The sequence below is a fragment of the Silurus aristotelis genome (assembly GCF_946808225.1).
Source record: "Silurus aristotelis genome assembly, chromosome: 6".
Lineage (NCBI taxonomy): Eukaryota > Metazoa > Chordata > Actinopteri > Siluriformes > Siluridae > Silurus > Silurus aristotelis.
This window is the reverse complement of record NC_139579.1, coordinates 2,287,539-2,301,019: the sequence shown is the minus strand read 5'-3', so window position 1 is coordinate 2,301,019 and position 13,481 is coordinate 2,287,539. Positions and strand designations below refer to the sequence as shown.

Below are 13,481 nucleotides of genomic sequence, written 5' to 3'. Positions count from 1 at the left end.
CTGCTTGTGACAGATGTTTCGAAAAACGATGACCTACCACGTCTGTGCCAGTGTCTGTGGTGCATCTTCTGGTGCACGATATTACCAGCTTTCAAAGCCCATTGAAGCATGAGAAGTCCAAACCGAGCTACATAGAGGCCATGAAAGTCAATAACGTGTGTGAAACACCTTCTTATCCAGCAGAAAAGAAAGCAATGCTGGTGGGATAATAATCCCTGAGCAACGTGCGAAAAGATCTCGGAGTTTGATTGTGTTTTTTTTTATTTTATTTTTTTTATGTGTGTGTGTGCTAATGCGTGCTTCAGATCTGAAGGTGGGCAGAAAATTCATAAGGTTAAGAGAGAAGGTGGGATGGAAGGGCAAGGGTAGGATTTAGAGTGTGAGATGGAGGTGGGATGGAGAAAGTATGAGGTAAATGGAGACAAAACAAGTGAGAGAGAAAGAGAGCGAAAAAGAGAGAAAGAGAGAGAGAGGTGGGATGAAAGTGTGACGGAGGTGAGTGGAGAATGAAAGAGAGAGAGAAAGAGAGAGAGAGAGAGAGAGAGAGAGAGAGAGAGAGAGAGAGAGAGAGAGAAAGAGAGAGAGAGAGAGAGAGAGAGAGAGAGAGAGAGAGAGAGAGAGAGAGAGAGAGAGAAAACCCAAGTTGGTCTGAATGCGAGTGGGGAGACTGAGCCCACCATCACCTTCTGTCGTCAGCATCTGCATCATAGAAGATCCCTCGGTGTACATTTGCTTGCGTGTGTGTGTGTGTGTGTGTGTGTGTGTGTGTGTGTGTGTGTGTGTGTGTGTGTGTGTTTGTGTGTGTGTGTTTGAGTGCGTGTGGGAATGCATGTGTAGGCACGATGCTTCCAAGCCCACCTTCTGACGTCTGTCTGGTATTAAACAAATACCTTTTAGAATAAAGGAAAATGCTTTGTGATGTAAAAACGAGGTCTGGTGTAACCCATCCAGGAAGTGGTAACTACAGCTGCTTCCTCTGCACAGGAAGTGCCTTCAGATGCACATAAACACACAGCGGTTGTAGTTTTACTTTATTACTGTTACACTACGGCGATGCCGAATTCTGGATTCTGATTGGTCAGGAGGCGGTAATTCGCTTTCTATTACGTACATCATCGTTTCTATAGTAACAATATAGTAATTTATAGTAATGCAATATAATATAATAACAACTTATTAGTGACTTTTAGCAAATATTGTAAATCTTTTTGAACATCTTATCCCACATTTAGTCCTCATTTCTGTTATAAGAACCTCTACTCTCCCTGGAAGATGTTTCACTAGACTTGTAGAGATTCAGCTATTAATGTAGGTGAGATGGTGAGGAAGCCTGGGGAGCAGTCAGCATTCACATTCATCCCAAAGGTGTTTATTATGGTTGGCGCTCTATAGCAGGAGATCTTCCACACACTTCCAACCCATGTAAAGCAGATCTTCATGGAGCTGGGCATCATCATGCTGGAACAGGTTTGGATCTCGTAGTTTGAGCGAAGGGAAAAATTGCATGCTTCAGCAGACAGACAAGAGTTTGAGGAAGAAGCACATCAGGTGTCCCAATACTTTTGAAGTCTTTCCATTACAGTGCTCCACTTGGATCCTTTTTTAATATGCTACAGAAAAAAAAAACTACAGTTCAAGAGGCAGTAGTGTGAAGTGCACGGGATTCACAAAAACAAGCTGAAGTGGGAGTGTGTTCATTTTTCCAAAGGAAAATAAAAAAAATACCCTTAAAGAAACATGATCATGGATGGAAACTGGAGCAGCAGTGCAAATCTGTGGCCAAGTTCATGATGTGTGTTTGATGTGGTTTTCTGTCTCAAGCAATGAAGCAGAAGTGAACTAACAAAAAAAAAAATCCCTCAGCCCATCTGTTTCAGGTCAAAGGTCAGATGGACAGCGTGTGGGCTGAAGTATACCTGAATGTGTTTGGAAATTCCCAGCTGACCTTTAGTAAAACAAACTCTGAGAGGAAAAGGAAGAACTGCTGAAACGGACTGAGATGTTGCTGTGAGATGTTCATTGTAAACCTACGCTGAATAACATTCCACCCAAACAGCGTTTACAGGCACCGTGATGTTTAATCGCATCGTTTCCACAGAGACACATGAGTTGGTTGTGTTTTTATTCCCCAATAATAGTGCCATAGGTTCCTTCATGTTATCAACCAGGGTGCAAATGATATGATGCAATACAATACAATGTGATATGATGTGATACAATATGACGTGATACGATACGATACGATACAATACGATACGATACGATACGATACGATACGATACAATACGATATGATGTGATACAATGTGACGTGATACGATACGATACGATATGATGTAATACAATGTGACGTGATACGATACGATACGATATGATGTAATACAATGTGACGTGATATGATACGATACGATGCGATGCGATAAGATGCGATAAGATGCGATAAGATGCGATACGATATATGATGTGATACAATGTGACGTGATATGATACGATACGATGCGATACGATACGATGCGATGCGATACGATATGATGTGATACAATGTGACGTGATACGATACGATACGATACGATACGATACGATACGATACGATACGATATGATACAATGCGAAGCGATGCGATATGATATGATGTGATACAATGTGACGTGATACGATACGATACGATATGATACGATACGATGCGATGCGATGCGATACGATATGATATGATGTGATACAATGTGACGTGATACGATACGATACGATACGATACGATACGATGTGATACGATACAATACGATACGATACGATACGATATAAAATAATATGATGCGATACAATATGAAGTGATACGATACGATATGATACGATATAATATAATATGATGTGATACAATATGAAGTGATACGATACGATACGATATAATACGATATGATACGATACGATATGATACGATATGATACGATATAATATAATATAATATAATGTGATACAATATGAAGTGATACGATACGATATGATGTGATACAATATGATGTGATACAATACAATACAATATGATACGATGTGATACGATATGACGTGATACGATACGATACGATATGTGGTATATACGATACATTATGAAAGGATGTAACAGGATACAATAGGACGACGCTCTGAAATGTAGCCGAGCTGAAACATTTGTACAATTCCCGGTATTTATAGCTTGGAAAAAAATGTGAACAGAACTTCAGAATTAGAAAAAAAAGAAAAGAAAAAAGCCCCGTTGACCTCAGCGTGGAAAGATCTGATAATGGCTCACAGATTTACTAAGCTGTGTAACTATATACCGAATAAAAAGGAGTGAAATAAAAGCCAACCTTCATCTTCCCGTAAATAAACAAGCTGCGTTTCAGAGCCACAAGTGTTTCTGCAGTTTATTTAATACACAACATTTACCTACTTGTTTTTGATGTGTTATTGAAATGAGGCCTTGAATGCTGATGGGTACAGCCTTTGGCAGACGCCTTTAGAAAACTTTTTAGGATTAGGGGCCTTGCTCAGGGGCCCACCTTCCGATCTATGCAACCACCCCCACCAATGACCAGAATTCCCCCATAATAGTGCCATAGGTTCCTTCACGTTATCAGCCAGGATGCAAATTATATTATACAATCCAATACGATACGTTGTGATACAAGATGACGTCATACAATATGATGCGATACAATATGTGATATACGATACATTATGACACGATGTAATATGATACAATAGGATACGACATGTGATGATGAGATACAATGCAATACAATATGATACGATGGGATTTGATGTGGTACAGTACAATTTTATTCGATGCGATACAACATGATACGATGCGATACGATACGATACATTGTGAAACGATATAAAACAATAAAATTGTAAGTTTGTTAATTAAAAAAAAAGGTCCAATCATAAGTTAACATTTGCACTGAATTTGTGATGGGATATATGATTTAGATTTTTTATGTCACAATTAGATATTTTTGACGATATGCGATATAATAGAATACAATACGAAAAGATACGATCTGGGGTAGTTAGGGGTAGTTAGGGGTAGTAAGGGGAGTTTTACGTGTTTGTTGCTGGAGATAAAAAGGGGACACATTGGCAGCAAAAGTTGAACGCACGCGAAGGGGAAATGACGGACCGCGCAGGAATGTCCGAACCGGAGCGTGGGCGCGCGTGGGTGTACCGTGCCGGGGACGGTTAGTGTGTGTGTGTGTGTGTGTGTGTGTGTGTGTGTGTGTGTGTGTGTGTGTGTGTGTGTGTGTGTGTGTGAGCGCGCACGAGCACGGGGGAAGAGGGGGATTCATCTACTTTTCAAACAGACGCGTCAGCTTCCAAACACGCACCAAAAAATCCCCAGAACGATCATCCAAACTCTCCAAGCGCACATTCCATCTAACCATGGAGGAACCACCGGCGTTCATGGACCAACAACCCCAACCTTCTCATCCTCCCTGACTCCACGTGACCTTTCTTTTCAGGTCATACACAGGGTAGATGTTTTTTCTGTTAGAGTGAATCCTCTAACCCTGAACTCTACCTGCTTAACCTTCACACCAGCCTTTTACGCGTGAGGACGTGAGGACGTGAGGACATGACCTCTCTGTCCAAGGACGTGACTCCTCTTCTTTTTTTTTTTTTTACAGCTATCAGATCAAAAATGACATTTTGAGTTCCTCTATTTTATCACATGTTTTATGCTAACGGGTCGGTGAGATAAGTCAGAGGTGAAATCTGTCACACCACAAAATGTCGAGGATTAAAGAGAAATGGACTGTGTTTAGATGAAGATCATGATGCAGGACTACAGAGGGAACCCCAGCATGAATCATTCATTCTCAGGAGGACAAAAGTATAGATAGATATATTATTGTATATTGTATAGAATATGTTTGGACCTAAACCAAACCTGTTCCAGCATGAAAACGCTTGTGTGCACAAAGTCAGCTCCATGAAGATATGCTTTACATGAATTAAATCTTACAGACATCCTCACAACATCTAGTGGAAGATCCCCCGAAAAAAGTGGAGGTTAAATATTAAAGCAAATGTGGACAAATTGTGGAATGGGATGAATTTGGGGTACATTTTGGGCCTTTTTTTGTTGTCTGTACTTCCCATGTCTTTGAGATGACATCTTCAACCAGGATTACTTCTGCTGTGTATCTCAGTATCTCAGGCTTCAGGCTGATGCTTATGGAAAAAACATGTTCAGAAGGTCGTCTACATGTAAATCAGAGCACCATTTAATGGGTGTTTATGCGACTAACATTATGGAGATATGGAAAGGTCCAGCCAAGAACCTTCTGCTGTGTGTGTGTGTGTGTGTGTGTGTGTGTGTGTGTGTGTGTGTGTGTGTGTGTGTGTGTGTGTGTGTGTGTGTGTTGTTAAATTTTTTTCGTGTTTTTTACCTAAAAGTTTATTCCGTTCACAAGAATTTTCCCCACTGAGTATTTCTTTTATATATAAATACCCCCCCCCCCCCCCCCCCCATCAGTGGTGGTGGTGTTTTGATGGAAAACGCTTCATTATGCTCTGTTTTCCAGCCCCTACAGAGATCTTCATGTTCACCACCAGTGCGCTCATCGGAGAGAAATGAAACCTTAGTGGGCGTGTGGGCGGCGGATCTTCGCGCAAACACTTCCCAGTTGTGACGTAAGAAGCCCTAAAAATGCCCATATAAGGACATGCAGTTTGACGTAGATAGGAAAGACCTTAACGCCCCCCAAAAGAAAATGTGGCTCGAGTAATAAGTGTTGAGATTCAGAAACGAAAACAACACCATGTGATGGTCATGGAAAAGACTAAATACACGTGAAAAATAGAAACAGTGTAAACATCTGGACTGTCGGTTACATAACAACCGGAAGTGCATTTGATCTGGGTCGAAGTTCATTTAGGTTTGTAGAACCATAGATTTGAAAAAGGACCAGCAGAAACATGAGAGATATATTTCAATATTTTTTTACTTAAATAAACAACAAATAATTAAAAAAATGACATTGTAAACATGAGACATTGTTGACATTTGTAAAGTCGGGATCAACCTGACTTACAAAACAAAAACCAAAAACACAACGAAATAATTTACACATTTAGAAAATGACAGTATCAGATAAATGACGTCATAAGCTACTAAAAACGTTACAAATCTCCCTTTATCATGAAAAAAAGATGACGTCATTGGCATGAAGTATAGGCTTTACTGGCCTGTTTCACTCGAGTCTCTTGGAACCTGCTCGACTCCAGAACGTGTGTTTCGAGTGTGTGTGTGTGTGTGTGTGTCGCCTCTGACTTTCACTTTCACGGCGAGCTTGTAAACGGTGTCCGGCAACCGCAGACGTGGAGCTACCGTGAAGCTCAGCAGAACCTCATTCAGAACCGTCCATCGAGTGGCGTCTCAAAGTGAAGGTCCATCTTCCAGTGTTTTGAGTGTTAGTGAATATAGAGCGGTGTCTGTATGTCTTGTGTGTGCGCGCGCGCTTTTTGTTCAAAAAGCCTCCATCTTGCTGGTCAGCATGAGTTGGCAGCCGCTGCTGACGTGCCGCAGGACCTTCTGCTTGAGCTGCGCCACTTGCTCGCGCAGGAGCGAGGCGGTGGTCGACAGGCCCGCGTTGTCCGTCTTGAGCACCTTGACGCGGTCCTCGAGGCGCGCGATGCGCTCCAGCTTGCGCCGGCGGCACTTGGTTGCGGCGAGGCGGTTCCTCAGGCGCTTGCGCTCCGCCTTGATGCGCTCCTGGCTCTCCATGTCGATGGGCGAGACGGGCGGCGAGCCGTCGCTGCTGTGCATGTCGGGCACCGTCTGCGGCTCCTCCTTGAGCGCCACGAAGCGCTGTTGCGCGGGATGGACGCCAGCGGACAGCGGGCTCGAGTACGCGTGCGTGGGGGCGTCAGCGTGCGCCGAGGGCAGGTAGCTGATGGTGGCAGAAGGGTAGCTCGGGGTGGCTGTAGTGGATGAGACGAGGTTTGGGCAGAACGGGTTGAGCGTGGTGTAAACCGGAGCTTCTGGCTGCAGGGCGGAGCTGAACGCGGAGGGAGCCGCCACCGAGCACGTCGTCACCCCGCCCGCGCCGATCGACACGTTGGGCGGGGGTTGGTTCATCTTGTGAAGCTCGTCGAGCGCTTTCACGAAGCCCTCCGCGAAGCCCTCCTGCTCGTCTGTGATGGAACGGTGGCCGTAGAGCTGATACTGGCCCGGCGGTGTCGGGCTGGTCAGCACTCCGGTACTGTTCTGGATGATCAGTCTCTCCAGCTCTGGAGATGCCAGCTTCAGCGAGCCGACGTCCGGCTGAGACGTGTGGAACACCGAGTCGGACTTGAGGCTGCGGTAGGGTTCGCTCAGGCTGCTCAGGCTCATGGTCTGCTGCTGCTGTTGATGTTGCTGCTGATGCTGCTGATGCTTGTGGAGCTTGTAGTCGTGCAGCGCGGCGTCCGTGTGGCCGTAACCCAACAGAAAAGAGTCGTCATGGTAAAAAGGTGTCTCCATTTTTGTGGACATAAGACGCGTAGATTGAAGGAGGTTTTGGGTTCTTTACCTGAGTCAGTCAGGTGAGCGCTGACTGCTGGTGTCTCAAAATTAAATATATATATAAAACACTGATATCAAAAACAATAATAAACTTGACTCCTTCTTTTTACTGTCCAGTCTGAGAGTCCAATCTGAAAGATCCCAGTATTTAAAAGTTATCTTCAAATAATACAAAAGTCCACAATCCCGTGCAAAAATCTGTGCAAAGTCTCAAATCAGCGCTCTTTGTTTTTCTTTCTCCTGCTGTTTCTCTCTTTCTCTCCTCTCTGGATGTATTTATTACAGCAGAACCACTGCGAATATCTTCACCATGGGCTTCACATGGATTGCTTTTTTCCCGGCCACCACATTCGCTTTTATGCTGACAAGCACGAAGCGCGCAGCTCGCTGATTGGCTGGAAGGGCTCGCTCTGACGACAGAACCCGCCCGCTCCAATGACGCGACGCGACGTCATTGCCAGGAACTGCGGTGGCTGTAAACAAGCCCCTGGGCGAAAAGGAGGCGAGGAGCAAAAGCAAAGCATAAATAATGCAAATAAGCTTATAATACCTATATAAAACCCCCGAGCGTTTATAAAGCCCGTTATTAAAAGCAGTGAAATTCATCATTAATCATCAGAATTAATGGATTAATGGATTTACACCACCAGCACCATCCTAAGCGTAGAGAAATCTAGAAACAATTTCCAAATAATGTCTGCTTTTATTTATTTGGTAACCTTCAGACATCATTAAACATGTTGATCTGATTAAATGAATGCATGGCAGATTTTTAATAATTTTTCTCCTATTCCAATGTGCCAAATCAGCAATAGGGAAAGTTGGGTCAAATTGCACAATAAACTGGTTCTACCTGCGTTTGTGTGTGTGTGTGTGTGTGTGTGTGTGCGTGCGCGCTCGCGCGTGCTTGTGGCCGCTTTCGAGCCTTACGAGTTCCTGTCGGAAGTCCAAACATCCCAAATATGGTTATAACGACGCAGTAAGTTCCTGTTCGTGGGAAAAGCGGGAAGCCCAGCCCACTTCCACTTCTGAACACAGAGAGGCACTCACTGCTATTTATTCACTCAGAATAGATCAGCTTCACATTCCCTTAGCTACACCAGAGCTGGAGCTTTCACTCTCTAATTACATTTATAGGGGTCTAGAAGAATGATGATGATGGTGGTGATGATGAGAAGACTAATAAAAAGCAAGAACAGGAACGATTACGTCCACCGTCATATAATACATTCATATATAAGGGTTGGAGCTCTATAGCAGGAGATCTTCTACCATATCTAAGCCATAAAGCATATCTTAATAGAGCTGGCTTTGTGTATTTTCATGCTGGAACAGGTTTGTGAAAGAAGCAGATTTGGCTGGAAAAGTCAGGTGTCCCAACAGATTTTGCCATATAGTGCATGTCCAAATATATATAAATATTTATACATAGTTTTATATATATATATCTCACACACAAACAAAATAAATAATATTATAATTATAATTATTTATAAGCATTATTTTTAAAATATATTTTTATATTATATATAATAATTGATCAAATAAGTGAATACATCACACACAGCGTTCACTAATCAACCATCGAGGACCCGCTAAGCACTTTGCTAGTGAAACATAAAACCTCCAATAAGTATAAGCATCGGTATAAGATGTAGGTATCCGTTAGAAAGATTAGTATTATTTGAAGGCAGATCGTCGTACTCTTACTGTAATAGGACAGTGATGATGTTAGAGATCAGTATAGACCTCTCAGAGTATCTCCTTTCTCTTCTAAGAGCAGAGGAACAATAGTGCAGCTCTGGAGCTTCTGCTAGTCCTCTACAGTCTCAGCACAATGTCATGTGTTTGGTTTTAAAAACAGTGCCTGACTCATCTGGCACCCGTAGCTGGGTTTTTCAGAGCTGGGATGAGGGGTGATTTATCTTTTTTTCGGGTCTGGACTGTCAGACAGCTGGGACATTTATTTCTTGAAGGCATTTGCAACAAAAAAGAAAGAAAGATAGAAAAAAAAGATGTTAAAGAAGTCCAGCAAGGCAACACACCTGGGAGGCAACGTGTGTTTACTTGCCTGCCTAGTCAGCTGTGTGTGGGTGTGTGGGTGTGGGTGTGGGTGTGGGTGTGGGTGGGTACATGTCCATGTGAATGCCTGCATGCAGCTCCCTGAAATAGGCCATGGGGTTTTTTCAGCCTCACTATGTACAATGAATACAGGGATTAGTGGTGGGAGAAATTAGAGTGCGAAATTAAAACAGCGGTGTAAAAAGCAGAGTGGCCAGGAGGTTATTAGTTCAGCTCCTATGACTAAGTAAGGCCATTAGCCATCAGGCATTTACTATACTATACTATACTATACTATACTATACTATACTATACTATACTATAGTAAAATATTGTATGGTATAGTATAGTATAGTACAATACAGTAAATGATACTATACTATGGGGTTGTAGAGTAGAGTAAAGTAGAGTAGAGTAGAGTATAATACAATTTAAGTTTTGTATTGTATAGTATAGTATAGTATAGTATAGTATAGTATAGTATAGTAATATATGGTATAGTATAGTATAGTATAGTATAGTATAGTATAGTACAGTACAGTATAGTATAGTATAGTAATATATGGTATAGTATAGTATAGTATAGTATAGTATAGTATAGTATAGTATAGTAATATATGGTATAGTATAGTATAGTATAGTATAGTATAGTATAGTATAGTACAGTACAGTACAGTATAGTATAGTATAGTATAGTAATATATGGTATAGTATAGTATAGTATAGTATAGAATAGTATAGTATAGTATAGTATAGTATAGTATAGTAATATATGGTATAGTATAGTATAGTATAGTATAGTATAGTATAGTATAGTACAGTATAGTATAGTATAGTAATATATGGTATAGTATAGTATAGTATAGTACAGTACAGTACAGTATAGTATAGTAATATATAGTATAGTATAGTATAGTATAGTATAGTATAGTATAGTACAGTACAGTATAGTATAGTATAGTATAGTATAGTATAGTATAGTAATATATGGTATAGTATAGTATAGTATAGTATTGTACAGTACAGTATAGTATAGTATAGTATAGTAATATATGGTATAGTATAGTATAGTATAGTATAGTATAGTATAGTATAGTATAGTATAGTATAGTACAGTACAGTATAGTATAGTAATATATGGTATAGTATAGTATAGTATAGTATAGAATAGTATAGTACAGTATAGTATAGTATAGTATAGTATAGTATAGTATAGTAATATATGGTATAGTATAGTACAGTACAGTACAGTATATTTTAGTAATATATGGTATAGTATAGTATAGTATAGTATAGTATAGTATAGTACAGTACAGTACAGTATAGTATAGTATAGAATAGTATAGTACAGTATAGTATAGTATAGTATAGTAATATATGGTATAGTATAGTATAGTATAGTATAGTATAGTATAGTATAGTATAGTATAAAATAGTATAGTACAGTATAGTATAGTATAGTATAGTATAGTAATATATGGTATAGTATAGTATAGTATAGTATAGTATAGTATAGTATAGTATAGTATAGTATAGTATAGTATAGTATAGTATAGAATAGTATAGTACAGTATAGTATAGTATAGTATAGTATAGTATAGTATAGTAATATATGGTATAGTATAGTATAGTATAGTACAGTATAGTTTAGAATAGTATAGTAATATATGGTATAGTATAGTATAGTATAGTATAGTATAGTATAGTATAGTATAGTATAGTACAGTACAGTATAGTATAGTATAGTAATATATAGTATAGTATAGTATAGTATAGTATAGTATAGTATAGTATAGTACAGTATAGTACAGTACAGTATAGTATAGTATAGTATAGTACAGTACAGTACAGTATAGTATAGAATAGTATAGTAATATATGGTATAGTATAGTATAGTATAGTATAGTATAGTACAGTACAGTATAGTATAGTATAGTAATATATAGTATAGTATAGTATAGTATAGTATAGTATAGTATAGTACAGTATAGTACAGTACAGTATAGTATAGTATAGTATAGAATAGTATAGTACAGTATAGTATAGTATAGTATAGTAATATATGGTATAGTATAGTATAGTATAGTATAGTATAGTATAGTATAGTATAGTATAGTATAGAATAGTATAGTAATATATGGTATAGTATAGTATAGTATAGTATAGTATAGTATAGTATAGTATAGTATAGTAATATATGGTATAGTATAGTATAGTATAGTATAGTATAGTATAGTATAGTATAGTATAGTATTATATGGCATAGTATAGTATAGTATAGTATAGTACAGTATAGTATAGTATAGTATAGTAATATATGGTATAGTATAGTATAGTATAGTATAGTACAGTACAGTATAGTATAGTATAGTAATATATAGTATAGTATAGTATTATATGGCATAGTATAGTATAGTATAGTATAGTATAGTATAGTATAGTATAGTATAGTACAGTATAGTATAGTATAGTAAAATATAGTATAATAAAGAATAGTAAAGTATAGAATGTTTTAGTAGAGTATAGTATTATATGGCATAGTATAGTATAGTATAGTATAGTATAGTATAGTATAGTATAGTATAGTATAGAAATGTGTAGTACAGAATAATATTACATATGAAAATAGTATACTATACTGTACTGTACTGTGTTGTATTATACTATACATTAATATGATGTAGTATATAATACTATACTGTGCTACACTATACTATACTGTATTGTACTATAATATACAATACTATAATATACTATACTATTCTGTTCTGTATATTCTGTCTTTTCCCTCCCTCCCTCAAATACCACAGCTTCTGCTCGGATCTGAGCATTCCTGGTGGACATATCTTTGTGGATAAGTGCACATCAACTGAAACTTAACCCCAGTAAAACTGAACTGTTGGTCATCCCAGGTGATTCATCTCTATGTCAGGATCTCAGAATAACTCTTCACAACTCTCTGCTCTCCCCTTCAGCCACCGCTTACAACCTCGGGGTAACCATGGTCAATCAACTGTCCTGTTCCTTACATGTAGCTGAAGTGTCTACATCATCAGGGTATACCTACCTTTTCCTGAAACACTTAAACCAGTTTGCTTTGTCTTAGTATAAAAAAAAAGTACTGTACTACACTACTACACTACTACACTATATTCTACGACACCATACCAGCCCACAGCGTACTGTGTTGTATACATTCAAGCACACACACCATTTTAAACTGTTACCCAACACTATATAACACAATACTTTACTGTGCATTCAAACACACCATACAACATTATATTACACAATACTACACAACATTACACCACACTGTACTCATGCTATATTACTCACGACGCTACATTACATAACGCTATAATCTATCATAATATACTCGACTGTGGTTTGTGTATATAATAATATACTATGCTACATTATGCAATAACTGTAATGAAATTTCCTGTGCACAAAAACTAGACTGCAGGATATTATGGGATGTTGTGTTATTGTTGAATAAAAATGGCTATATTGTATACCACTTAATATTCACTATACTCTGCTGTTTAGAGAGAGAGAGAGGGAGAGAGAGAGAGAGAGAGAGAGAGAGAGAGAGAGAGAGAGAGAGAGAGAGAGAGAGAGAGAGAGGTCGAACAGAAGCCAAGGCCACTCTCGTTGCTAAACAGATCTTGGACATGAAGCTCACAGTACACAGGATTTGCCTCGGTCACTCTGACTTTTGGTTTAAATTCCATCGTAGCGACGGCGACCCTCTGTATTTGTCCGATATTGATCAAAAAGTCAGGGCCATGATCAGATTTCACATTTATTCAGAGGGCAAAACTGCTTTTATATATAAGATCAGAGTCTGAAGAGCAGAATCTCGCTGGCTC

At 39.0% G+C, this 13,481-nt stretch overlaps 1 protein-coding gene across 1 annotated transcript; it reads right to left on the bottom strand.

Annotated features, from left to right (window-relative positions):
* Positions 1-5,965: 5,965 nt before the first annotated feature.
* Positions 5,966-8,246, bottom strand: junbb (JunB proto-oncogene, AP-1 transcription factor subunit b). Its single transcript, XM_083545375.1, has one exon. It carries the CDS (start codon positions 7,513-7,515, stop codon positions 6,508-6,510), a length of 1,008 nt encoding a protein of 335 aa, XP_083401501.1. The 5' UTR covers positions 7,516-8,246; the 3' UTR covers positions 5,966-6,507.
* Between the last annotated feature and the right edge of the window lie 5,235 nt (positions 8,247-13,481).

What these genes read in the sequence shown, in the direction of transcription:
- junbb (XM_083545375.1), bottom strand. Translation starts at nt 7,515, where the DNA reads ATGTCCACAAAAATGGAGACACCTTTTTACCATGACGACTCTTTTCTG.